The sequence below is a fragment of the Arachis hypogaea genome, chromosome 14 (assembly GCF_003086295.3).
Source record: "Arachis hypogaea cultivar Tifrunner chromosome 14, arahy.Tifrunner.gnm2.J5K5, whole genome shotgun sequence".
NCBI classification, from domain to species: Eukaryota; Viridiplantae; Streptophyta; class Magnoliopsida; order Fabales; family Fabaceae; genus Arachis; species Arachis hypogaea.
Window position 1 is genome coordinate 89,812,806 of NC_092049.1, and position 27,794 is coordinate 89,840,599.

At 36.3% G+C, this 27,794-nt stretch overlaps 1 protein-coding gene across 1 annotated transcript; it reads left to right on the forward strand.

The window, feature by feature from the left end:
• Positions 1–9,517: 9,517 nt before the first annotated feature.
• On the forward strand, positions 9,518–14,886 carry LOC112743473 (uncharacterized). The gene is made up of 3 exons (XM_025792685.3): positions 9,518–9,830; positions 11,084–13,593; positions 14,268–14,886. The coding sequence occupies exons 2-3, from the start codon at positions 11,236–11,238 to the stop codon at positions 14,517–14,519; spliced, it is 2,610 nt and encodes an 869-aa protein (XP_025648470.1). The 5' UTR covers positions 9,518–9,830; positions 11,084–11,235; the 3' UTR covers positions 14,520–14,886.
• The last annotated feature ends 12,908 nt before the right edge of the window (positions 14,887–27,794 follow it).

Consider the following 27,794-nt stretch of genomic DNA (forward strand, 5'->3'; position numbering starts at 1 on the left):
TCTTATTTAAATCATTTTTTAATTTTCCAGTAAAGATAATGTCATGGACAAAAAGTATCCACTATAATACGGATTCCTATATATACTCAATAAGTATTTTTAAACAAATATGAAAAGATATATGTAAGATTTTTTCCTTATCATAAGTATTTAAATCACCCTTATTCTTGGAGTTAATACGTTTTAGTACACTAGTGTAGTTTACAACTATTTTCCAAGTTCTTTTGGCATTTTTTCGTGTTTATATATAATGAATCCATATTTGACGATAAATTTTGGATTGAATTGAGTGGATTTCATCATATAAACCCACATTTACTCATCTAAAAAGGATACTTTTGTGTTTTCTCTAAATTATATCTAAATGTGAAAATATGCTATTTTGCGCCTAATTTAATCAATTGTATTTCACTTTCATTCCATTCGATGCCTTGATGCTTTTGATGAGTGATTTCAGGTGTAATAGGTAGGAATGGCTTGATAAGGGTGGAAGAGAAGCATGCAATTGGGAGAAAACATGAAGAAAACAAAGGAGAAGCATACAGACAAGTGTGCATACGCACAACTTTCTGTGCGTACGCACAAGTGGAAAATTCAGCAAGTATCGTACGCACACATCAGTGCATACACACAAGTACCAGTGCGTGACTTCATTAAAAAGTCACGTGGCTCGCAATTTTGAAGGCTTTTTGGCCCATTTCTGAAGGGTCTGAAGTATATATGAAGGGGCAAGCAATACCATACATTATATAATACACTTAGGCATATTTTTAGGTAGTTTAGGGTAGTTTAGCTTAGATTTTCTCTCAATTTTCCTTAGGGTTTAATTAGCATTTATACTACAAGTTCACATTTTCTAATTTTGATCTTGGATTCTTGCTTATTTTTATTATAAGTATTTCTTAATTTTCTCTTTTATTACACTACTTGTTCTACACTTTCTTATATTTAATTTCCTTTATCAATACATATATGCTTTTGTATTTTTGATTTCTAGTTAATAAATTTGATGTTTAGTGGTTATTTTATGTTTGTTGAGTTGCCATTATTGATTTTGTTCATTGGTTGCTCTTAGTTTCAAGCATTTTTACAATTTTGCTATGTTTTATGAATATGCCGACCATGTGTATGATGAAATGCCAATTTTGATTATGGAGTAGATTTTCACTCCTTGACTTGGGAAAATGAGTATATGGAATACTAGAGTCATAATGTCTAACATTTAGTGATAATTCTTGGGTTGTTAGTTGTTCTTGTTTCCACTAATGCTAGTTTTTTACTAAGTTAATTAGTAAGTTAGCTAGGATTTGTGGATTAAGAACAATTATGCTCACTTGACTTACTCTTCGATGTTAAGGGTTGACTAGGTGAAATTAATCCATCATAATTATCATAGTTGTGGTTATGGCAAGGAAGGGATTCCATAACTCATCCCAAGTCAAGGCTTCTATTTATGTTTTGAACCACACTTCAATAATTTTAAAGTTTTACTTGTCCATATTACATAGATAGTTCTTTAATTCCTTTATTAGTTTATTAATTACAATTTTGATTGTTCTTTTATTTCTTAATTGTTTGCTTCATCATTGAAAATCCCTTGATTTTTACAACCAAATTTGCGCGCTCTTGGTCACTAGTTCCTAGGGAAGACGACCCGAGGTTTAATTACTCTCGGTTATTTTTATTTGAATTAAACTTCGATTGGGAGGGTTACTTGTCGGTTTGGACTATGTTATCGACAAAGAAATTATTTTGCTAAATTTCCGAACCGTCGTTTCCCTCCTCATCAAGTTGATGGCGCCGTTGCCGGGGAACTAGTGTAATGAGTGCTATAATTTTGGTTGATGTGAATATGTGAATAGTGTGAATAGATACTTTTGGGTTGTTTGTTTGTTTTGTTAGTAATTAGGATTTTGTTTCTTTCGTTAGTTGATGTCTTTTATTCGTAATTTCTCTTTTTCTCTATGAGTTATAACCCTCTTGGCTTGGAGTTTGGTTGTTACAATGTTATAGGGAATGGTAAGCTTAATGATGGTGTGCACCAAGAGTTGAGCTATCACTTGAGGGAGGAGCCACATTCATATGGTCAATTCTCATGGCAATATCCTCCTCCATACCACTATGATCATACTTCATCCTATGGTGCATACCAACCACCATATTCCTATGAAGCCTACCCTCAACATTCTCCTCAACCACAACACCCTCAAGCCTCACTACATCACCAAATACCTCCATGGGATCCACTTCCATATCCATCTCATAACCCACCTTATGAACCACCATCGCTCCAACATCACTACTCTCATAATCAACTTGACCAACTACCTCCATATACACCACCTCAATATCCTCACCCTTATAAACCAACCCCCATTTATGAAGACTTCCTCCCATATAATGAGCCTTCTATTCCACCACAACCTTCCTTGGATGATAATGAGCAACAAGAATCGGTCAAGTGTCATCAAGCCATCATGGCTACCTTGACCGAAGTCTTGGCCCGCTTAGACTCGCCATATACATGCCACAACCAAAGCAATTTTGTGAATGAATGTGAAGAACCAGCCTCAATTGAAGAGTGCGGGATGAGGAAAGATTTGGAACCCCAAGTGGAAGATGAAGAGTTGAAGCATGATTCGCCACATGTTGAAGAGATTGAGCTTATTGAAGTTGAAGAAGTGGTTGAAGAATTGCGGACGATTGAACAAGAGGTGGAGGTGATCAAAGAGGAGAGCAAGGGAGTGAAAATTTCAAGGCTATAGGAAGTCTCCCTTCCTAAGCAACCATCCGATACACCATTTAAGTGGATAACAATCTCACCCTTTAACTTCATTAACTCACATGAATATGCTTTGTTGGAAACGGATGGTCAACTTAGGGTCCTCTGTGGAGTGCTAAGTGAGAAAGAGATCAATGTTGGGGGACATAGTGGATTAAGGCTAACTAGGGTTGGAACTTCAAGATTTGAGTCACAAGAGTGGTGCAAGGCACAGTCGAGCAGTTTTCAAAGGAGGATTTAGAGCCTTGATAAGAATTCAATAGTTTGCTCATCCGAACAAAAGCTTGAAGATCAATAAGAGGATGAGCAAATGAGTAGAGTATGGGATCCCGGAGGACCTTTGAAGTGCAAACTCGGATGGGGATTCAAAGAGGAGTTGAAACATAAGCCACCCTAACAAGAATCTCCTCAAAAAGTCCAACTTAAGGACTTTAAATAAAAGTGCTAGGTAGGGATATCCCACTGTGGTAACATCTTTCCAACCTTTCTCTTTGTTTATAATCTTGGTTTATTGCATTTTTGCTTGTCTTAGCTAGTTTAGGTTTTGTTTGATTTTTGAGTTTAGATAAGTTGATTTTTATATGGATCATGAGTTGTGAAGTTCTAGACATGTTTAGGTTGAAGCTCTTTGTTGAGATTAAGTTGAGTGCCTTAGAAATTGAGGCAAAATTTTTGGAGAAATAGGGCAGTGTGTGTAGGCACATCCTTGTGCGGTGTGCGTACGCACACTATCACTGATTTCTACGTCCTGTGCGTACGCACCCCTATGTGCGTGCGCTAGCTCTTTTGCGCAGCCCCTATTAGGAGCGCTCGCACTTCTCTATGCGTGTGCATCCCTGTCTCTCTCGCCCTATGTGCGTACGCACACCAACCCCATTTTTGCATTTTATGCGTACGCACCCATATGTGCGTACGCACAGTAACTTGCAACCTTTCTGTTGGGAGCGCTCGCACCTCCCTGTGCGTGCGCACCTCAGCCACTTTCTCTTTTGTGCGTACGTACACATGATCCTTTTTACAAAAAAAAAAAAAAAAGAAAAGAGAAAAAAACGTCTTTTGTGCGTACGCACCCATCAGTGAGTATGCATGCCTCTTAATCCCCTCTCTACTAATTGCGCTCGCACACTCTTGTGCGTCCGCATACCCCCATTTTTCACCCAGTGTGTGTAAGCACACATGTATGTGTGTACGCACAAGTACTGTTTTGGGCAAAATTTTGATTGCACTTTGAATTAAGCTCTAAGGCACTTCCACCCCCTCTGTCTCTCTCTATTGCCTGCTCCTACAGCACATCGAGGCCAGTTAGTGAATCAATACGAAGGAAAAGGAAAGTGAGACCACCCGCTCTGCACCCGCTGTGGACTACTTGGTCACACACGAGATAAATGCTATAAGCTTCATGGATATCCACTAGGGTACAATCAAAACAAGCAAAGGAATCAGGTGAATCTTGTTGCTGAAACAATACCTGAGCAAGATAAGGAGCATGGAGCTGACAAAGACTCTGGGTTTACTCTCACGGAATCTCAGCACCAACAACTTATGAGTCTATTGCAGTCTCAACCAACTCTTTCCAATAATGACAATCCTGAGATATGTACAGGTGAAATTTTCTCAACTAGTTACTTGGATCTAAATCTTTTGATACATTCATGGATAATTGACTCAAGTGCTACCACTCCCATAACCGATGTCTATGCCTTACTTAATAATCCAAAACCATTGTCAAACCATTATGTCTCCTTACCTGACCATACTAGAATACGTGTTGTTGCCATGGGTACCATTCATATAAATAAGTCTTTGTTTCTTCATAATGTCATTTACATTCCTTTTTTTCGGGTCAATCTCATATCAGTAAGTAGTTTAATAAAATTTTATAAACATAATGTTCCCTTTTCTAAAGTGATGAGTGTGGAGGTCTATTCTTGTTGGAATCTCCTCACCATCAACTCTTCAATTTTGTCAAACATTCCAATTCTTTATTTTGTCATGTAGATAGTTATACTTGGCATGCAAGATTAGGTCATATGTCAGAAAATGTGTTTGTAAAATTAAGTTAGTTTCTTTCAAATAATCCCTTGAAATTTGATTGCTCAAGATGTGAAGAATGTTCCTTAGCAAAGTTTAAACGTTTATCTTTTCATGCAAATAACAACTTGTGTCAATCTCCATTTGATTTTATCTATTGTGACATTTAAGGGCCATATCAGACTCCTACACACAATAAAGTGAGATATTTTTTTACAATTGTTGATGATTATTCACAGTTCACTTGGACTTACCTACTCAAGCATAAATCTGATGCAACAAATTCTTTGATTAATTTCATTTCTCTGGTTGAGACACAATTCAAAGCACATGTGACACAGATTTATTCAAATAATGCTAAGGAGTTAGCTTTCACTGACTTTTTGTAATCCAAAGGAATATTCCACCAATTCTCTTGTGTTGAAAGACTTGAGCAGAACTCTGTTGCAGAGCGCAAGCATCAACATTTGTTAAATGTAGCCCACGTCCTATTTTTCCAGTCCAAGGTACCAATTCAATTTTGGAGAGAGTGTGTTCTCACAGCCACATTCCTCATTAACAGATTGCCCAGCCCTATTATTAATTTTCAAACTCCATATGAGAGAATTTTCCAAAAGCATCCAGATTACCAAGATTTGAGAGTGTTTGGTTGCCTCTGCCATGCATCCACCCTATTATCTCAGTGAAATAAATTTTTTTCAAGAGCTATAAAGGCTATTTTTCTGAGCTACCGGGTTGGCTATAAAGGGTACAAGATGTATGATATAGAGAAGAAGAAGATTTTCATTTTTAGAAATGTAAATTTCTTAAAAAATATATTCTCATTTCACTCCATCAACACTTTAAACCATTCTCTCATCCAAGAATTTTCTAACATAGTGTTACCCTTACCCATTCCTGATCCGCACATACCTGCACTCATTGATCCTACCCTAACACACACCAATAACAAACCAATTCGAATAGATACTACTGAAATAACAAACTCTGAGACTATTCCAACCACCAAAAATACTCACATTTTCCAAAACCAAACAACAACTACCACTAGGATATCACAAAGACAAAGAAAACCTCCTAATTACCTTATTGACTACCAATGCAACTAGGCCACCAACTCCATTTGTAACTTTGACACTGAGAGACACTTAACTCCATCATATGTTGTCTTTATTGGAAATGTCCAAGCCATCTCAGAACCAACCTATTTTTATCTGGCAGTAAAATTTTTAGAGTGGAGAAAAACAATGAATGAAGAGCTGAATGCTATGGAAGATAATAACACTTGGACCTTGACTCATCTTCCTCCAAACAAGCACACCATTGGATGCAGGTGGGTGTACAAAATCAAATGCAAGGTTGATGGCACTATGGACAGGTATAAAGCGAGGCTATTTGCAAAAGAGTACACACAATAAGCTGGGATAAATTTTCGTGATACTTTCTCTCTATTGGTCAAGCTTGCCACTGTTTAAGTTCTCTTATCATTAGCAGCTATCAAAGGATGATCTTTGTGGCAAATGAATGTAAACAATGCCTTCTTAAATGGAGACTTCTTCGAAGAGGTGTACATAGAGCTTCCATTAGGACACAAGGACAAAAATAAAGGACTTATTCGCAAGCTAAATCGTTCTTTATATGGGCTACGTCAAGCTTTGCGATAGTGATTTTTCAAGTTATCAATTTCCTTGCTGAAAAACTTCAAACAATCAAGAAATGATTACTCTCTTTTTTCTTATGGGTCTGGTACAGATGTGGTTTATCTACTGATGTATGTAGATGATATCATCCTAGCAAGTGCTTTCTCCACTATGTTGTCAAACGGTCAGAAATTACTTCAATCCATCTTTAAACTCAAGATTCTTAAAGATTTGAAATACTTTTTTGGTCTAAAAATTGCTAAATTCACTGATGGCATCTATCTATGTCAGTAAAAATACACCCTCAACCTACTGCAAGACACTAATTTCACAGCTTGTAACCCAGCTGTGTTACCAATAGAACCTAACCTGAAGTTGAGCTCAATGGATAGCACCCCTTTGAATGATCTATCCTTATATCAAAGGCTGGTGGGCAAGCTAATGTACTTAACAATATCCAGACCTGAAATCACTTATGCAGTTAACACCTTAAGTCAGTTCATGAAAAGTCCAAGCTCATCTCACATGGATGCTCTCCACCATATCCTTCGGTACTTGAAAGGAAGTCCAGGACAGGGCTTGTTTTTTCCAGCCAACTCCAACATACGACTCATGGCCTATGCTGATTCAAATTGAGCAGGGTGTCAAGACACCAGACGCAGTGTCACAGGCTACTGCACTTTCATTGACAACTCTTTTATATCTTGGAAATCAAGCAAACAGACTACAATATCAAGATCCTTAGCTGAAGCAGAGTACAAGGCATTACCAACCCAATTTTTCATGAGCACACAAAGTACATAGAAGTTGATTGCCACTTCATCCGAGAGAAGTTAGTTGCTGGATTTATCAAATTGATACATATTGAGTCCAAATACCAACTAGCTGACATCTTCACCAAACCCATTTTAGCAGCTCAATTTCATAACCTTATAGCCAAATTTGGTATTTTAAACATCTATATGCCAAACTTGAAGAGAGATATTAGAATTAACAGTTAGTATTAGAATGATATTTATTTACTAAATCATGCTAGGTGTACAATTAATAAATTAGTTAAGTCACTATTTATGCATCCAGCTGTACATATATATACCAACATCAAATTTAATGAAAAGCAAGTCATTCATTTTTTTTCCAAATCAAGTTCAATACTATATTATTATTAATAAAAAATTTAAATTTTTTATTTTAATAAATATATAATAAATGTATTAAAAATTTGAACTTTATATTTTTTTATACAAATTTTTTTAAATGATAATTTTATCTTGTAGAGCACATATATTATAGCTAAGCCATATAATAGTATAATAAATACATAGAAAATAAATATTATTATCAGTCATATTTTAATAATGTCACTTCTTTTTATAGATTTATACAAATATATAACATAAAAAATTATGAATTATCGTGTATAGAATAACATTAAACTAAGAGTGTGATTATCATGTTTCTAATAAATAAATAATTTCTTCCTTTTCTTTACTTAACGAGGCAAGCATCCAAGTGAAAGAAAAAAATCAACAAACGAGATGAAGAACAGCCCTGGCAAAGTGGTTCTCATTAGCACACATAAGAATCGTGGTTTTGAAAATCGAATCATGCTGTTGGATGAGTAAAGATGTTAGGTTATGAGAATCGAGGAATTAATAGATAAAAAAAAAATCCACAATGAGGAGCTAATACATAAAAAAAGAGGAATTAATAAATCAAAAAGAATTTTATATTGAAAGATTAATACATGAAAAAGAATTTTATAAGGTTTTAAGCTCACCTAATAATACCTAACTTTTGAAATCATGGTTTTTCTAGGATCTTGCAGCTCATTATTACAAATTTCAATAATTGTTTAACTAAAATTTAAAAATGAACACTAATTTGAGAACAAAAGTGGTATGTAATTTCCCATCTCAAAAATAACCATTTCTGTTTGTTTTAGAGGGTAGGAAGCACTTAGATGCGTTTATACGCCAGCCAGAAAAGCATAACTTATGGGTTTCTGCTGAAAAAAATTGCAAAATATTTATCGTTCATGTTATCAACTAATTTAGAAATTAGAACACACCATCATCTTTCGTAAATCACAACTCATATTAATTAACTAATGATGGTGTAATTACTAATTAGTATTGCACTGAAAATTTGAAGATAATCTTAACTTGTATTACAATTCACGGTATTAACGACATGACTCATTATTTATACGTATAGATTCACCAATTTACTACAGTTATTGTTTACAATCTTAACGTACAAATTAAATAACGAATACGTACATACATACAAATATACCATACATTTAGTCTACTTTCAATTAAATTCTACAGGTATAATAATTTTTTTCCTAACAATTGATCAATCCACTAATAATTTTTGAGATTTCCTTAATTTTTAAATTAAACAAGTACACATGAATCAGAATAATTTACAAACACACTATATAAAATTTGCACACACACATGAATTATTATAGGACAAACTACCAAATTTGTTCTTGATTTTTAAATATGTTGACAAAACTATTTTTTACTTTTATTAACAACAAAAATATTTTTAAAATATTTTAAAATACAACAATAATACCTAATATTAAATATATATTCTTAAAAAAACTTCAAAAATTGACTTTTTTTATGCGATTTATTACCAACATAATTAAAAAAATGATATTTTTATCGTTAAAATTTAGAAATTTTATGCTACATAGATCTTTTTTGTGATTTTTTTGTTAATATCAAGAAAAATTAAAAAATATTAAAACTTTTAAAGATCAAATTTTGATTTGATTTTTTACATGTGTTTTTTAAATAGTTATCCAAATATTTCTGTAAAATTTAAAATCAAATGTATAAATACTTTGCCTGAAACAAAAATTGTTTACTATTGATAAAATAATATTCCTTTTTATTATTTTTGTCGCGTCTTATAATATTTTGCCAAATACAACGGTGGTTTTTTTTTCTACTTAATTCCAATTCAAAATAAAACTCAAAGAAATGATTAGAAATCTAGAATAGAAAAGAGTAAAAGGAAAAAGAAAGAGGCATGTGTTATGTGTATTATCCACCAAGATTAGTAGTAGGAAGAAGCCATGATAATGATGACGATGATGAATGACAACGAAGAATCATGATTGTGTATCAAAATACATTCACAAGTGCTGCCATCATCACTGATTATTTTCTCCTTCCTTTACTTCGCTTCCAATCTACCTTCCTTTGCTTCTTCCATCTTTCAAGCCACCCCATCAACCACCCTTTCGGAACTATCCTCGGGATCTCCGAATACCACACTTTATTTCCCGCCTTCACATAACTAACTAACTCACCTCCCTTCCCTTCTCCACCATTCTTTTCTCTTCTCCAATAACGGTAAGTTCATTTCTTTCACTCTTCACAAACACTTTGATCTTTGTCGATTGTTTACAACAGCTTTTAAGTTTTTAACAACCTTTTTTTTTTCGACAATGTTGTTTTGCAACGTTGTGTGTGTTCTGTTTCTTTCTACTCTTCTTTTCTTTCGAATTTCTGAGCACGTGCTAGGAATTAGAAACCCATCGTTGTTTCGGCATTAATTGCCCCTCGAAGATGTCACTCTCCATGTGTTGCACGAGTGTTGTTAGCCATTGAAGTTGCGTATGCTTATTTTGTTTCTTTTGCTGCAATCTGTGTTCTGTTTTTTGGGCTCTGTGCCTAATAGATACAAAACGCATTCATTAATCACTATGGCAACAAAATGATGTGAAATTATGTGTACTCTATCATTTGCGCATAACTCAAGTGGCACCAATGGTTAGTGAATGTAGTAGTAGTGTGTTGTTCGAGGAAACGAGTTAGATATCCATCGTTTTTATCTCTGCTTGCTGTATTAGAACGTGGGGAATGCTTTCTACAGCTCTACCAGCATTTCATTTTCTACACTTAATACAATCTTTTCACACTCTCTTCCATTCATTATCAATTTGCCTTTTTTTTGTCTTTAGTATTGATATTTGAATCATCTAGTTAGTGTTAGAGATATAATCATTCATGAGCATATTTTTATCAGTCTAAATTTTTTGGATAATTGGTAGTTTCTATAATCTGAAGGTCTAGAATTTGATCCTTTATTACCACCAAAAGAAAGAATTTAGCATACAAATAAAAAGAGAAAGAAAACATGCAAAAGTTCACGCAAACCGAATTCAAAAGAGACTGTGCGTGACGGGATATGTTAGACATATAATCTTTGATTAATTTAACTATTTTAACTTAAAAAACTATAGAAAAGGGATAAACTTATCTACGACTCGATCAACTTAGTATTTGTAATAAATTTACAGTTTGTTTTATGGGTCCCTAAACCTTAGCAAAATAAAAAACAAAAGTAAAACAGCAAAATATGATTATCTGATATTCATGACATTGTTTAGAACGAAGGAAGCAAGTCTCTTTGTAAAAGGTGCGATTGACTATATCTTACAACTAACATGTTTCGGAGTATTGTTTAGTACTTCTAGGAATTTGTTAAATTTATTTGCTTCTTTGTAATGTTCTCATCATATTCTTGCATTTGCCTCTATGTTTATACAACTTGATTAGTCCCTTTCAATGGAACTGAATTTAGCGTGAACATTTTCTTGCAGATAGATAATTTTCCCTATTGGAGAAAGAAACTACAAACACTGCAGCATATTTGGTGAAACATCAGAGGGAAATTTGAGTATATGTTAGTGTTATGTCTCAACATTGAATACACAATTTGCAAGTAACGAGTTTCTGATTCCCCTCTGAAGAGATGGGGTTCAGTTTACACCTAAAAAAGAACAGCTCGAAAAAGCAAAGTGGCGCCAGGACAGCGAATAAGGAACCTTCTCCTCTACACCAATTCAGCAACCATCCATGTCCAAAGGATCCAGATAAGTTGAAAGCCAAAAAGATATCTAGTGGTGTTGTTCCACCACAATGCAATGATCCTGATCATAAATCAGTGAAAGATGTGTCAAAAAAGATTGCTAACCGCAACAAGAGCTCCAAGGGAAGCTCGAGGACTAATAGTGATGAGCTTGTTAAGTACATGTCCAATTTGCCAGGTTATCTCCAGCGCAGCGCGGATAGAGGCGAAAACCTCCAAGAGAAGGCCTTGAATTTTGGGGTTCTGGATTGGTCAAGGCTTGAGAAATGGAAGAACAGAGAAATGCACGTTCCGGCTCTATATAGCAGCTTCGCGAAATTCAATACTGGCGAAGCTTCATCATCGAGAGTAGCCCCCGGTACATCATCTAACATTGCTGGTGCCGGTAGAAAACTTGATGATAACAAGAAAAGATTGGACTCTTCAGGTTCCAAGGCACCTCATAAGGAAGTATTTCCTGAAAGTTCAAATGTTTCATCTGTTGAATTCGAGTCGTTTCGGAAGAAGACTCATCAAAAGGAGTGGAGGACTGAAAGTCTTGCATCTAAGTCTAGGAATCATAATGGAGTCTCACTGGGTTCTAATTCAAATTTAAATTATGGTAGAGATGTTAATTTTGAAGCTAAGAAGAGCCTGGAGGGTATCCAGCAGCAGCAGCATATCCTCAGGACAAAAGAGAGAATTCACAAGCCGAGTTCTCCGCGGCGACAGACATCGCTAAGGCTGAAAAACAAAGGAGTTTCGTTCAGTTCTCAGAAGAAAATGATGGATCAGTTTCAGACATTAGATGCAGATGGTGATGGTCATAGGAAATTCAACAGCAAACCAAGCAATATTGTTCTGCTTCGACCGCGCCGAGTTCAGCAATTCAATTCTTCTACTGCAGGTTATTATGAGCTGTCTAAATTAAGATCTTCACATGATAATGACGATTCGGAATCAAGCCACAGTAGCCTCTTCACTTTCCTTCCAGAAGAGGTCTCCGAAGAGTTGTGTTCTGAAATTCGACATTCTAGTACACTGACTTCTGTGACTGATGAACCTTCCACTTCTTCAGAAAGAATGCAACACATTGCTGATTCGGATTCGGATGTCGATTCACACCCTGGAGATATTTTCCTTTTGAAGGATGTCTTAAACATTAAGCTTGAGAATGGCCAAGAAACTGCTGAGGTGGCAGATCAGAATAGCCAGAATTCTTCTCCGAATTACAAGCTTAGCTTGAGCTTTGATCAGATGAGAAGAAGTTTCAGTTTGAAGGAGCAGGATCTTCCTCCGCAACTTAGTGCAAAATCTGGACCCTTGACAACTGAATCTTTAGAAAATTCTATGAAGGAAAAGGAAAAGGGTCATAAGAGAACAAGGTCCACTCCCTTTCTTAAGTTATTTGATCCTTTGTTGAAGCATAATGCATCCAACACACAGCATTCGAACGAAAGTAGTCTTGCAGCACAAGCAAGCGCAGGTTTAAATCCGTTCGCTAACAAAAGCAAAGGATCGTCGATTCAAGCCATTCTGCAGCTAACAATAAAGAATGGACTGCCTTTGTTTAAATTTTTGCTCAATAATGAAAGAAAGGTTCTAGCAGCTACCATGAAAAGTTTGGCCTCGCCGGAGAAGGACGATGCAGGGTTCTGTTTTTCGTTCTACCTTGTTAACGAAATCAAGAAAAAGAGTGGTGGATGGAGGAGTCATGTAAGCAAAGATAAAAGCTGCGGATATGTCTACAATATGGTTGGTCAGATGAAGTTTTCGAGCCGAAAGATCGACCAAAGGGGCAACCAGAACAGCAAGAGACAGTGCATGGTGAAAGAATATGTCCTGTTTGGAGTTGAAATCGACAATGCAGATCAAAAGGCATCAAAACTCAGCAAGAGGAAGGAGCTTGCAGCCATTGTTATGGAGATTCCTTGTGAAAACTCGAGCCGCGAGGGGCTGCATGATTATGATTTGATGAAGAAGGGATGCTTGAAGTGCTTGGAAGATCAAAGATGCTTTTGCATATCAGGAGAAAGAGATGTGTGTGGTAACATCACGGCTATTCTTCCAGGCGGTGTGCATAGTGAACCAACCAAAGGAGAGCCTTCGCCGTTGATCTACCGATGGAAATCCGGCGGAACGTGTGATTGTGGCGGTTGGGATGTTGGTTGCAAACTGCTCGTTATCTCCAACAAGAATCCTAGTTCAAATGTTCCAAGAACTTCAAAACCTCAACATGAGAGATTCCAACTCTTTGTCCAGGTATGCAGTGTTTAAGTATAATCTTTATTTTTGAGGATTTATAAATAGCACAAACTTTAAATTGTTTTTGTACATTCAATGCATTAAAAACATTGATTTCATTCTTTCTTATTTTATCAAAATCTTCCATCTATAGATATGTAAATGTGTTTAGTAACTAGAAAGTGTCAGAAATTTAGAATTAGCGAGAGAAGACTAATCTAGAAAAGAGACATAAAAAGACAAACAAAATTTCTGTGTATTAGGAAAAGATTTGTTGTGCGAGAGAAGAATAATATAGTTCACTATTGTATAGTTTTATCCTAAAACTATAGTTACATAGAATATATTGCATTCTGATACGGAAATAAATACGTCATATGTAAATTATTTTATTCAAAAAAATATATTTATGGTGTTTTGATACACAGAAAAATTGTAAATTGACATTTGTAAATTATACACAATACTTTACCTAATTAGTGAATTCATGAAAACAGATTTAGATCCTTTAAATTTTGAATTTCATTTTAGAAGATAAAATATAATCTCTTACTATTTATTTCATAAGTGAAACTAAAAAAAAATATAAGAGAAAAAACATTCAGGATAAGAGATCACACTTTCTAATTAATATAAACAATTCTTTATTATAGATCGCCCTTTAAAACACTAGCAATTTTCTTAACTTTCAGGAAGGAGCAGATCCAAGCACACCACTTTTCACTTTGGCACCACTTAAGGATGGATTTTACTCGGTAGAATTCAGCTCAACGATTGATCATTTGCAGGCATTCTTCATTTCTGTGGCCGTTTTGAGCAGCCAAAAACTACCAACTTTTTTAGAAATGAGTAACATGCATGATGACATCAAGTATGAACTTCAAGGAAAAGCATCAATAAATTATAATCCAATTCCACCAGTCTCCCCAGTTGGCAGAGTTTAATTTCCGCAGGTAGCTCAAAGAAACAAGGGAATGCACTGTACACAACATGCCTCTGTTTACTTCCCTTTTCCCTTCTTCCTTACCGTAGAAACTGTTGTAGCAGAAAATGTAAGCTCATAGTATTTTTCTTTTCATTGTACAAAAGTACCACACTGCACCAACGCCTTGCCCTTGTTTGTACAAAATACAACATCAACGAATAAAACCTCTAGGGTTAAATACTGCACAACTTTGGGCATGTATAATAGAAAAGGCTGAAACTAGAAGATGCTCCAAAGTTGGGCTTGTGCCTTCAATGTACTTTTGGTTGTTCAAATTATGGTACGTATATAAATCAAATAAATAACATGGCGTTTTTTGTATAGTATATGATTTAAGTTTGTAGGTTTTTGTTAGGAAAAACTCAACACAGGCTCAAAACAAGAACCTGTCTAACAGCGGAAGCACCAAAAAATAATTTTCCCACAACCTGTGCGATTAAATAGGCAATACCAAAGATACTCCAAGCAATAATTATAATGGCAGAAATTAAATAATCAGACACCAGAATTTTAATGTGGGAAAATCCCCCAAAAGAGGGACAAAAAACCCACGGGACTTAATCCAGAAAAATCTTCCACCATCAGAATAATGGGTACACAAACAGTCTTCCTAGTAATACTAGGGCATCTCAACAATCAACAAAATACATCATCAAAACTGATGAAATTAACATAAACCCTCCACAAAGTGGGTATCTCAAATCAGGCAAAAGAGAAGGCAATACAACTAGCAAGTTATATCCTAATGTTCATCTCTACACCAAGAATAACATACTAAAATTTCATAAAAAATGGAGCAAGTTTACTTGGTCAATGTGATCAAAGTTGACATGCCCTTTTCCCCCAAATTTCCTTCTTCTCTCGACGCCGAAACCCTCGTTCTTTTCTTTCATTCAAATGAATGAAGCTCTCTGTCTCTCTCTTCCTCGTGGCTATTAGCCACTTTCTTTTTATTTTCATTTGTTTCCCTTTTTTGTTTTAAAATTTGTGAGCCCACTTGGTTGGGGACCCACCAACAAATCTCTCCCTCACCAACTCAAGTGGGGATAGGCTGCTCCACCAAGCCCGCCTTCTCTTTGCAGGAATCAAACTTCACCGCAGGTAAACTCTTAGTCATCATATCTGAACCATTACCATCAGTATGGATCTTCTTAAGTGCATATGACTTCATCTCAAGCGCTTGACGTATCCAATGATACCTCACCTCTATGTGCTTCGATCTGGAATGAAACGTCGGATTCTTGCTGAGATGGATAGCACTTTGACTGTCACAGAATAGCACAAACTTCTCTTAATTGATGCCTAACTATTGTAGAAATTTCTTCATCCACAAGAGTTCTTTAGAAGCTTCAACAACAGCAATGTATTCTGCCTTTGTCGTAGACAAAGCAACATATTTCTGAAGTCGAGATTGTCATGACATAGCTCTCCCTGCAAAATTCATCATATAACCAGAAGTAGACTTTCTTGAATCAAGATCCCCAGCCATATCTGCATCTGTGTAACCATCCAACATAGGTTGGCCACTTCCAAAGCATAAACAAACTCTGGAAGTACCATTAAGGTATCTGAGAATCCACTTCACTACTTGCCAGTGTTCCTTGCTAGGATTAGAGAGAAACCGACGAACAACTCCAACTGCATGAGTAATATCCGGCCTGGTGCAAACCATAGCATACATCAAACTGCCAACTGCAGATGCATATGGGATCTTCTTCATTTTTGCTTTCTCTTTCTCACTTGTAGGACATTGCTGCGAACTCAGCTTGAAATGACTAGCAAGTGGAGTACTAACAGGTTTGGAATTACTCATGCTAAACCTCTCTAAAACCTTCTCAATGTACTTCTACTGCAACAACCACAGTTTTCCATTTTTCCTGTCACGAGTGATACTCATGCCAAGGATTTTCTTTGCAGAACCCAAATCCTTCGTAGCAAAGGATCTATTCAAGTCTTTCTTAAGACTTTCAATCTTCTTAGTGTCATGACCAACAATCAACATGTCATCAACATAAAGCAAGAGAATTATAAAATCATCACCATTAGAGAATTTCTTAACATATATACAATGATCAGAAGAAGTCTTACTATACCCATGACCTTCCATGAAGGAATCAAACTTTGTGTACTACTACCTTGGCGCTTGCTTCAGCCCATATAAGCTCTTCTTCAACTTGCATACAAGATGCTCCTTTCCTTTAACCTCGAAACCCTCTGGTTGCTCCATGTAAATTTCTTTATCTATGTCACCGTGAAGGAATGTGGTGCACAAAATTGTGATCTCTAACAATGGCCCCCAAAACCTGGTACGCACAATCTTAATCTCAACTCTTTTTCACAACTCCGCACAACTAACCAGTAAGGGTCGATCCCACGGAGATTGTTGGCTTGAAGCAAGCTATGGTCATCCTTGTAAAACTCAGTCAGGCGGATTCAAATGGTTATAAGGTTTTGATAATTAAAAGATAAATAAAATATAAAATAGGATAGAAATACTTATGTAATTCATAGATAGGAATTTCAGATAAGCGTCTGGAGATACTTTGTTGCTTCAGAACCTCTGCTTTCCTATTGCCTTCTTCCAACCATGTGTTACCTCCTTCCATGGCAAGCTGTATGATTCAACTTTAACATGGAAAGGTTCATAAGTCAATTGGGCAACATAAATCAAATACAAATAAAAGTATTAGAGTAAATAAAAGTAGAAATTAAATATTGAAGGAACATAGAACCTGGAATGAAGAGATCATAGCTTAAACATAATAAAAATCCTAAATCCTAATCCTAAGAGAGAGGAGAGAGCCTCTCTCTCTCTAAAACTACATCTAAAACTAAAAATTATGAATTATGAGCTGATGATTGTGAATGGATGCATTCTCCTACTTTATAGTCTCTAATATGTGTTTTCTGGGTCGAGAACTGGGTCAGAAACAACCCAGAAATCGCTGGTTTCGAATTCAAACACGCTTTTTTTTTTCGCCACTGCGACGCGTCTGTGTAGACCACGCGTTCGCGTCACTTATCGTCAGGGAAACTATGGCAAATTATATATCAAATCGAAGCTCCGGACGTTAGCTTTCTAACGCAACTAAAACCGCATCATTTGGACCTCTGTAGCTAAAGTTATAGCCTTTTGAGTGTGAAGAGGTCAGGCTGACAGCTTTGCAGTTCCTTCGACTTCTTGTATTCCTTCCATTTTTGCATGCTTTCTTTCCATCCTCTAAGCCATTCCTGCCCTATAAACTCTGAAATCACTTAACACACATATCAAGGCATCTAATGGTAATAAGAGAGGATTAATATTAGCTAAATTAAGACCAAAGAAGCATATTTTCAATCATAACACAAATTCTGGGAAGGAATTGTAAAACTATGCATTTTGTATGAATAAGTGAGTAAAGAATTGATATAAACCACTCAATTGAGAATAAGATAAATCATAAAATAGTGATTTATCAACCTCCCCACACTTAAACAATAGCATGTCCTCATGCTAAGCTCAAGAGAAGCTATAAAGGAGTGAAGAGGAATGGTAAAATGTATGAAATGCACTCCTATCTATATGAATGCAACTAAATGTAAAATGTTTCTACCTACTTGGTGAAAAGTAAATAAACCTTTCAAGAACAAACATGAACTGGATTTCACTAATTCAAATCATAAAAATGAAGTACAAATAGGCTTGTAGAAGAAAATAGCTCATGAAAGGCAGGAACAAGGAATTGAGCATCGAACCCTCACTGGAAGTGTATGCACTCTAATCACTCAAGTAGTTTAGGTTCGATTCTCTCAATTCTCTACTAACATTGCTTTCTAAGGCTTGCTCTTCATCTAACAATCAACATAAATTTAATGCATAGATACACATATCAAGAGGTCTTTTAAGGGTTGTAATGGGGTTAGCGGTCAAGGTAGGATTGTATTTGGCCAAGTGGACTAAAATCTGAATCCTTAATTAACTTAAACTTTCCACCTAACTTAGACAATCTATGTAATCATAATACCACATCTAACTATCCATTAACCATGTTTTCCACATATTCATGCATTCTAATTTCAAGTACAATACATATGCATTGCTTTCACCACTTACTTTGGGGCATTTTGTCCCCTTTTTGCTTAATTGCTCTTTTTTTTTTCTTTTCTTTTTCTCACTTCCTTTTTTTTGTATTATATATATATTATTTTTTTCTTTTATTTTTCTCAATGAATATGATTAAATTATTGGATGCATGAATCATGTCCTAAACATTTCTTTCACATTTTCAGAAAATTCTAACATACTCAATTCTCAAACCAAATGTTTCCAAATTTAACTTTCCCACACTTAATTCATGAGCACTCTCACTAGTCTAAGCTAACCAAGGATTCAAATTAAGGACATTATTATTTTCCACTTAGAGTTAATGATGTGCTAAAGTAAAGAACAAATGGGTATAATAGGCTCAATATTGGTTTGCAAAGAATAATGAAAGGGTAAGGCCATATGGGTATGTAAGCTAAGTGAAACAAAGGCCTCAATCATATAAGTGCATGCATACATTAAACAATGGAAATATAGAATCAAGCAAGATAAAGATCACAATTTTAGAGAGAAAAATACACACCAAAAATAAAATATTGGTTGGTAAAATGTAACCAATTCAAATAGGCTCAAAAATCTCACAGGTTTTGTGTGTTCGAGCTCTAAACCATGTTCCAAATATAATATTTCTTCAAACAATTTAACATTAAATTTTAATCAAATTAGTGAAATACTCTAAAAAGTTTCTTGAAAAAGAAAATATTACTTCAACCAAGTGGTAAAATATGCACAAAATTAAATAAATATGCAATCAAATATGCAAATGCAACAATGAACAAACAAAGAAAATAAAACAATAGTGTTGAAAAGAAGAAACTAGCTAACCCATGGAGATCGGTATCGACCTCCCCACACTTAAAGATTGCACCGTCCTCGGTGCATGCTAAGATGTACAAGTGGACGGACTGTTCCAACTGATGCCTTTCTCTATAGATTTTGCAGATTGACTTGCTTGTCTCCCCAGTTAGAAGTTTTCCCTTTCCCTTCCTCGGTGGCCATCCTGAAAGAAAAAGGGAAGAAAAGTAACCCAGAAATAAATATAAGAAAACAAATGAAGTATGGGTGGGTTAATGCCAATTGATAAGGGTCTCATTTACATAGAAGCTATAACATATACGTGAGAAAATAATAGAAGCACATGGCATACCAATGGTGCAAAATTTGCAACAATGGGAAAGAGAGTGGGGAAGGAGAGATAATATAAATTCATGTCAATGCAAAAGTAATACAGATATAAAATATTGGCATTGATTTAAATAATATTACTCAATCAGAATTAAACAAGTCACTAAGCACCAAGAAAATACCAGAAAAGATGTAACAGTTGAATAAGAACATTTGAACACCAATGGTAAAATAATAAATTTAGAAAAATAAAAATATGCAATGAATGAAAGTATGCAAATAAATTAAATAAAATAAAATAAAAGTGAAAAAGGATGAGAAGTTAAAAAGATGAAGAAAAAGAAAGTAAGAAAGGAGAGAGAAAGAAGAAAAGATAGAAGAAATTAGGATTAGAAAAGAAAAGATAAGATAATTGGCGCTGATCTGGATAAGTTGTGCGACGCATGCGACGCGGACGCGTGGGTCACGCGTTCGCGTGGAGTGATTTGTGCCTTAAGCGCGAGGGCAGCCTCGCAGTCGCGCAACTCTCTGTTTTAAATGCATTTTGCCAAAAATCTGGGTGACACGGTCGCGTGGTTGACGCGATCGCATGAATAGCCATTTTTGAAAAGCGACGCAGACGCATGGGGCACGCGTTCGTGTGGGAGGGCTTAGGCTTCTAGCACGAGTCCAGCCACGTTCCAACCCAACATTCTGCCATACACCCCTTTACGTCGATTTTATAGAGCCACGCGTTCGCGCGGGTGACGCGGACGCGTGGGAGGCTATTTTTTCAAATGACGCGGCCGTGTGGGTCACGCGGACGCGTGGGCATGTTTGTGCCTAAAGCGCGCCTCCAGCCACGCTCTCGCGTGACTCTCTGTTCACTTTTCTTTTCTTCCTAATGCACTTGTGATGCGGACGCGTCAGCGACGCTGCCACGTTGCGTGCGTGCTTTCCCTTTTTTTTTGATGCAGTATGCAGAATGCAAAATGATATGGATGTTATGAGTAATTCCAGGTTCAACAAAAATAATATAAAATAAAAACAAACAACACGAAATAAAATTATAAAAGAAATGATCATACCATGGTGGGTTGTCTCCCACCTAGCACTTTTAGTTAAAGTCCTTAAGTTGGACATTTGGGGAGTCCCTTGTTATGGTGGCTTGTGCTTGAACTCATCCAGGAATCTCCACCAATGTTTGTGATTCCAATGGCCTCCGGGATCCCAAACTAGGCACAGAAAGCCTTCAAGTAGGTTAAAGCAAGTAACAAGGCCCCAAGAGTGTTGATTTCTAGACTGAATTTCGGGGTCCCAAATCTTGCTTTTGCACCCGTCTTCTTGTTGATCATTATGATTCCATCCGGGTAGCAAGCAATCTAAATTCTCACTAAAGTGGCCAAACAACTTCCTAGACCCATTCAGTTGAGCTTTACACCAACCTTTGCGTTTAAACTTAAAGCTTCCAACCATAATGAACCTTGCAGGACAATTCTTACCACTGACCATCTTCCTCTTACTCTTAATGCTACAAAGAGCTCTAAGTTGACCATCCATCTCCAGTAGCCCATATTCAAGTGGAATTAGAAAGCTAAGGGATATGAATTTTACCCACTTGAATGTTGTGAAGGATGATGGCAACTTAGGGGGAGGGGTTTCTAATGAACTTGCAAGCTCCACTCATTTGTGTTCTTCTTTGACAACTACCACCTCTTTGCAAGCTTCTTCAATATCAACCTCTTCCTCTTGGTAGCCTTCTTCTAATTCAATCTCTTCTTCATTTCTCACCAAGGGCATGGAAGGCTGTGCTTTTTCTTCTTGAATCTTCATCTCTTGATCGACCTCTTCCAAGTCCTTAATCATGACATGCCTTGGAGGTTGTACACCCTCCTCAACATCAAATGCTACCGTCTTGGAAGGAGGTTCTATGTCTTGACTTTCCCATGGAGGTTCAGCATCTCCCAAGTCTTCAACCACTTCTTCTTCTTCAATAATTCCGGCTTCCTCCACTTGTTCCAATACAAATTCATGCTCCTTACTGTCCACCGGAGTTTCTAATGTCTCCTTCATGCTATATTCTTCATTAGATTGTCCACATGAAGTCATGGGGTTCCTTGAGTGTCCGAACGTCGGGAAGCTAATTGATGTATCGCTTTCTCCAATTGATGAAGGGTTGCATGAAATTGATCCACTATTTCCTTGAGACGATCCGTTGATTCTTGTTCCACTTGGGTATCATAAGTAGGACCATAAGGCTCTTGGATTGATGGATATGGATATGGTGCATATGGAGGTGGTGGTTCTTGGGAGTAATTGGGTTGGAATTGGGGTGGTTCTATATATGGTTCATATGGTTCATAAGGTGGTTGGTATGGTGGATGAGGGTTAGGATCATATGAAGGTGAATGGTGGTAGTTAGCTTGTGAGTGTGGTGGTTCAAAGTTGTGTTGAGGAGGTTCATAGGCATATGATGGGGGTCCATCATATCTATCACCTTGGTATGCCCCTTGGAATGGCTCTTGACTATAGTAATTTGGTGGTTGTTGGTTGTCACGGAAGGGTCCACCATAACTATTGTCTTGGTATGCATCGTGGAATGGTCTTTGTCTGTGGTACTGTGGAAGGTGTTGTTGTCGGAAGGGTTGATCAGATCCTCGTGGCTCCTTCCATCTCTGATTGTTTTGACCTTGATGCATGTTCCTATTATAATTTCCATTCCTTGCAACAACATTGGAACCAAACTCAAAGCGAGAGGGGTGAGAACTCATAATAGTAATTAAAAATTAAAAACGAAAATAAAAATAAATTTAAATTAAAAGGTTATTGAAATTTAAAATTTGAAATATGAATTTTGAAATTTGAAATTTAAATATTGAATTTTGAAATTTGATTTTTGAAATAAGATAAGATAAGATTTTGAAAAAGATATGATTTTTTTTTTTGAAAAAGATTTGAATTTTGAAATTTTGAAATTTGAATTTTAAAATTTTTTTTATTTGAATTTTGAAAATTGAAAATTGAAATTTAAAATTTGAGTTTTAAATTTTGAATTTTTGAATTTATTTAGGAAAGAGAAAAACAATAAAATGACACCAAACTTAAAATTTTTTAGATCCAAAACGAAGAAAACAACTAAGAACAACTTGAAGGTCAAGATGAACACGAAGAATAACTTAAAGATCAAGATGAACACCAAGAACAAATTTTTTTGAAATATTTTTAATAACTAAATAAAAACCAATAACCTCTTAATTTATGAAAAAGCAAAAATAAAAACAAATAAACAAGCAAAAAGCAAATATTTACAATAACCAATAATAAGGCACATGTTTGCAAATCCCCGGCAACAGCGCCATTTTGAAGAGAGGAACTTTTGCGTGGTCTAGAAATTCGCAGATAAATCCTCGTTGCAGGTATAGCTTCTAAACCAACAAAAGTCCTTTCTTACAAACGTTTTGGTTGTCACAAGTAACAAACCCCTTAAAAATTGATAACCGAAGTATTTAAACCTCGGGTCGTCTTCTCAAGGAACTGCAGGGGTGTGTTCTTATTATTGGTTATGAGTTTTGTAAATTGGGGGTTTTTGAGATAAGGAGCAAGTAATTTAAATGACAAGAAAAATAAATTAATAATAATAAAATCTCTTGGCAAGGTATAAGAATTGGAAGTCCTATCCTAGTTATCCTTATCGATTGTGATAAGAATTGGATTTTTCTCCTACTTTGTTAACCTCTAACTATGAAGGTAAGTTAAGTGGATGAATTAACTTTGCTTCCTCAGGTCCTAGTCTTTCCTTGGGAAAGGCTAGAGTTATTGAAACTAGAATTAATTCTTGAAGAATTCCAATTTTCAATCAACAATGAGTTTGATAACTCAAGTGTCTCCAATGACTCAACCAAAGTCAAAAGGGAAAATTCTAAATTAAATTAAAAGCATTCATAAATCTGAAACACATCAAATTACGTCTAAACATAAATTCAACTTTAACATGGAAAGGTTCATAAGTCAATTGGGCAACATAAATCAAATACAAAAAAAATTATTAGAGTAAATAAAAGTAAAAATTAAATATTGAAGGAACATAGAACCTGGAATGAAGAGATCATAGCTTAAACATAATAAAAATCCTAAATCCTAATCCTAAGAGAGAGGAGAGAGCATCTCTCTCTCTCTAAAACTACATCTAAAACTAAAAATTATGAATTATGAGCTGATGATTGTGAATGGATGCATTCTCCCACTTTATAGCCTCTAATCTGTGTTTTCTGGGCCGAGAACTGGGTCAGAAACAACCCAGAATTCGCTGGTTTCGAATTCAAACACGCTGGTTTTTTCCGCCACTGCGACACGTCCGCGTAGACCACGCGTTCGCGTCACTTATCGTCAGGGCAACTATGGCAAATTATATATCAAATCAAAGCCCCGGACGTTATCTTTCCAACGCAACTAAAACCGCATCATTTGAACCTCTATAGCTAAAGTTATAGCTATTTGAGTGCGAAGAGGTCAGGCTGACAGCTTTGCAGTTCCTTCAACTTCTTGTATTCCTTCCATTTTTGCATGCTTCCTTTCCATCCTCTAAGTCATTCCTGCCCTATAAACTCTAAAATCACTTAACACACATATCAAGGCATCTAATGGTAATAAGAGAGGATTAATATTAGCTAAATTAAGACCATAGAAGCATGTTTTCAATCATAGCACAAATTCTGGGAAGGAATTGTAAAACCATGCATTTTGTATGAATAAGTGAGTAAAGAATTGATATAAACTACTCAATTGAGCATAAGATAACCCATAAAATAGTGGTTTATCAATCGCTTTGTGGTTGTCAGGCACACGACCTTGGCTAAGCGAGTAACAAAGATTGGGTGATTGTCACAGGTCACCCCTTCATTCGGACTTAACTGAATTAAGTACGAGAGTATATCTTGGAGAAGAAGTAGGCGTGAATTGAATAGAAAACAGTAGTAATTACATTAATTCATGAAGAACAGCAAAGCTCCACACCTTAATCTATGGGGTGTAGAAACTCCACCATTGAAAATACATAAGTGAAAGGTCTAGGCATGGCCGTGAGGCCAGCCCCCAAACGTGTACAATATGAAATGTAAAAATGTCATTCTCTTTTTTTAAAATAAATCTCTAAAAGTAGTTTTTATACTAAACTATTAACCTAGGTTTACAGAAAATGAGTAACTAAGTGCAGATAGTGCAGAAATCCACTTCCGGGGCCCACTTGGTGTGTGCTTGGGCTGAGCATTGAAGCTTTTTTGTGCTTAGGCTGTTCCTGGAGTTAAACGCTAGCTTTGGTGCCAGTTTGGGCGTTTAACTCCAATTCTGGTGCCAGTTTGGGCGTTTTACGCTAGAATGTTTTAGGCTGACTTTGAATGCCGGTTTGAGCCATCAAATCTCCAAGATGTCTACTTTCCAACGCAATTGAGATTGCGCCAATTGGACTTCTGTAGCTCCAGAAAATCCATTTCGAGTGCAGGGAGGTCAGAATCCAACAGCATCTGCAGTCCTTTTTCAGCCTCTGAATCAGATTTTTGCTCAGGTCCCTCAATTTCAGCCAGAAAATACCTGAAATCACAGAAAAACACACAAACTCACAGTAAAGTCCAGAAATGTGACTTTTGAATGAAAACTAATAAAAATATAATAAAAAGTAACTAAAACATGCTAAAAACTATGTAAAAACAATGCCAAAAAGGGTATAAATTATCCGCTCATCACAACACCAAATTTAAATTGTTGCTTGTCCCCAAGCAACTAAAAACAAAATAGGATAAAAAGAAGAGAATATACAATGAATTCCAAACTTATCAATGAAAATTAGTTTCAATTAAATGAGCGGGACTTGTAGCCTTTTTGCTTCTGAACAGTTTTGGCATCTCACTTTATCCTTTGAAGTTCAGAATGATTGGCATCTATAGGAACTCAGAATTCAGATAGTGTTATTGATTCTCCTAGTTCAGTATGTTGATTCTTGAACACAGTTACTTTATGAGTCTTGGCCGTGACCCTAAGCATTTTGTTTTCCAGTATTACCACCGGATACATAAATGCCACAGACACATGACTGGGTGAACCTTTTCAGATTGTGACTCAGCTTTGCTAGAGTCCCCATTTAGAGGTGTCCAGAGCTCTTAAGCACACTCTTTTTGCTTTGGACCACGACTTTAACCGCTCAGTCTCAAGCTTTCACTTGACACCTTCACGCCACAAGCACATGGTTAGGGACAGCTTGGTTTAGCCGCTTAGGCCAGTATTTTATTCCTTTGGGCCCTCCTATCCATTAATGCTCAAAGCCTTGGATCCTTTTTATTTTACCATTGCCTTTTGGTTTAAAGGGCTATTGGCTTTTTCTGCTTGCTTTTTTTTCATATTTTTTTTTCGCAAGCTTTGTCTATTCACTGCTTTTTCTTGCTTCAAGAATCAATTTTATGATTTTTCATATTATCAATAACATTTCTCTTTTTCTTTATTCTTTCAAGAGCCAACAATTTTAACATTCATAAACAACAAATTCAAAAAAATATGCACTGTTCAAGCATTCATTCAGAAAACAAAAGGTATTGCCACCACATCAAAATAATTAAACTAACTTCAAGATAAAATTTGAAACCACGCACTTCTTGTTCTTTTGCAATTAAAACATTTTTTCATTTAAGAAAGGTGATGGATTCATAGGACATTCATAGCTTTAAGACATAGACACTAGACACTAATGATCATGTAATAAAGATACAAACATAAATAAAACATAAGGCATAGGAAATGAAAGACAGAAATTAAAGAACGGGTCCACCTTAGTGATGGCGGCTAGTTCTTCCTCTTGAAGATATTATGGAGTGCTTTAGCTCTTCTATGTCTCTTCCTTGCCTTTGTTGCTCCTCCCTCATGGCTTTTTGGTCTTCTCTAATTTCATGGAGGAGGATGGAATGCTCTTAGTGCTCCACCCTTAGTTGTCCCGTGTTGGAACTCAATTCTCCTAGGGAAGTGTTGATTTGCTCCTAATAGTTTTGTGGAGGAAAGCACATCCCTTGAGATATCTCAGGGATTTCTAGATGAGGAACTTTCTCATGCTCTTGTTGAGGTCCATGAGTGGGCTCTCTTGTTTGCTCCATCCTTTTCTTAGTGATGGGCTTGTCCTCTTCAATGAGGATGTCTTCCTCTATGACAATTCCAGCTGAATTTGTAGAGGTGACAAATGAGATGAGGGAAGGCTAACCTTGCCAAAGTAGAGGGCTTGTCCGCCAAGTTGTAGAGTTCTAGGGATATGATCTCATGAACTTCTACTTCCTCTCCATTCATGATACTATGGATCATGATAGCCCGGTCTATTGTAACTTCAGATCGGTTGCTAGTAGGAATTATAGAGCGTTGGATGAACTCCAACCATCCCCTAGCCACGGGTTTGAGGTCAAGCCTTCTTAGTTGAACTGGCTTGCCTCTTGAGTCTCTCTTCCATTGAGCACCTTCCACACAAATGTCCCTAAGGACTTGGTCCAACCTTTGATCAAAGTTGACCCTTCTAGTGAAAGGGTGAGGATCTCCTTGCATCATTGGCAAGTTGAATGCTAGCCTCACATTTTTCAGACAAAAATCCAAATAGTTTCCCCGAACCATTGTGAGCCAATGCTTTGGGTTCGGGTTCACACTTTGGTCATGGTTCTTAGTGATCCATGCATTGGCATAGAACTCTTGAACCATTAAGATTTTGACTTGTTGAATGGGGTTGGTGAGGATTTCCCAACCTCTTCTTCGGATCTCATGTCGGATCTCCGGATATTCACTCTTTTTTAGCTTAAAGGGAACTTCGGGGATCACTTTTTTCTTGGCCACAACTTCATAGAAGTGGTCTTGATGGACCTTTGAGATGAATCTCTCCATCTCCCATGACTCGGAGGTGGAAGCAATTGTCTTTCCTTTCCTCTTTCTAGAGGTTTCTCTGGCCTTAGGTGCCATTAGTGGTTATGGAAAACAAAAAGCTTTCGCTTTTCCCACACCAAACTTAGAAGGTTTGCTCATCCTCGAGCA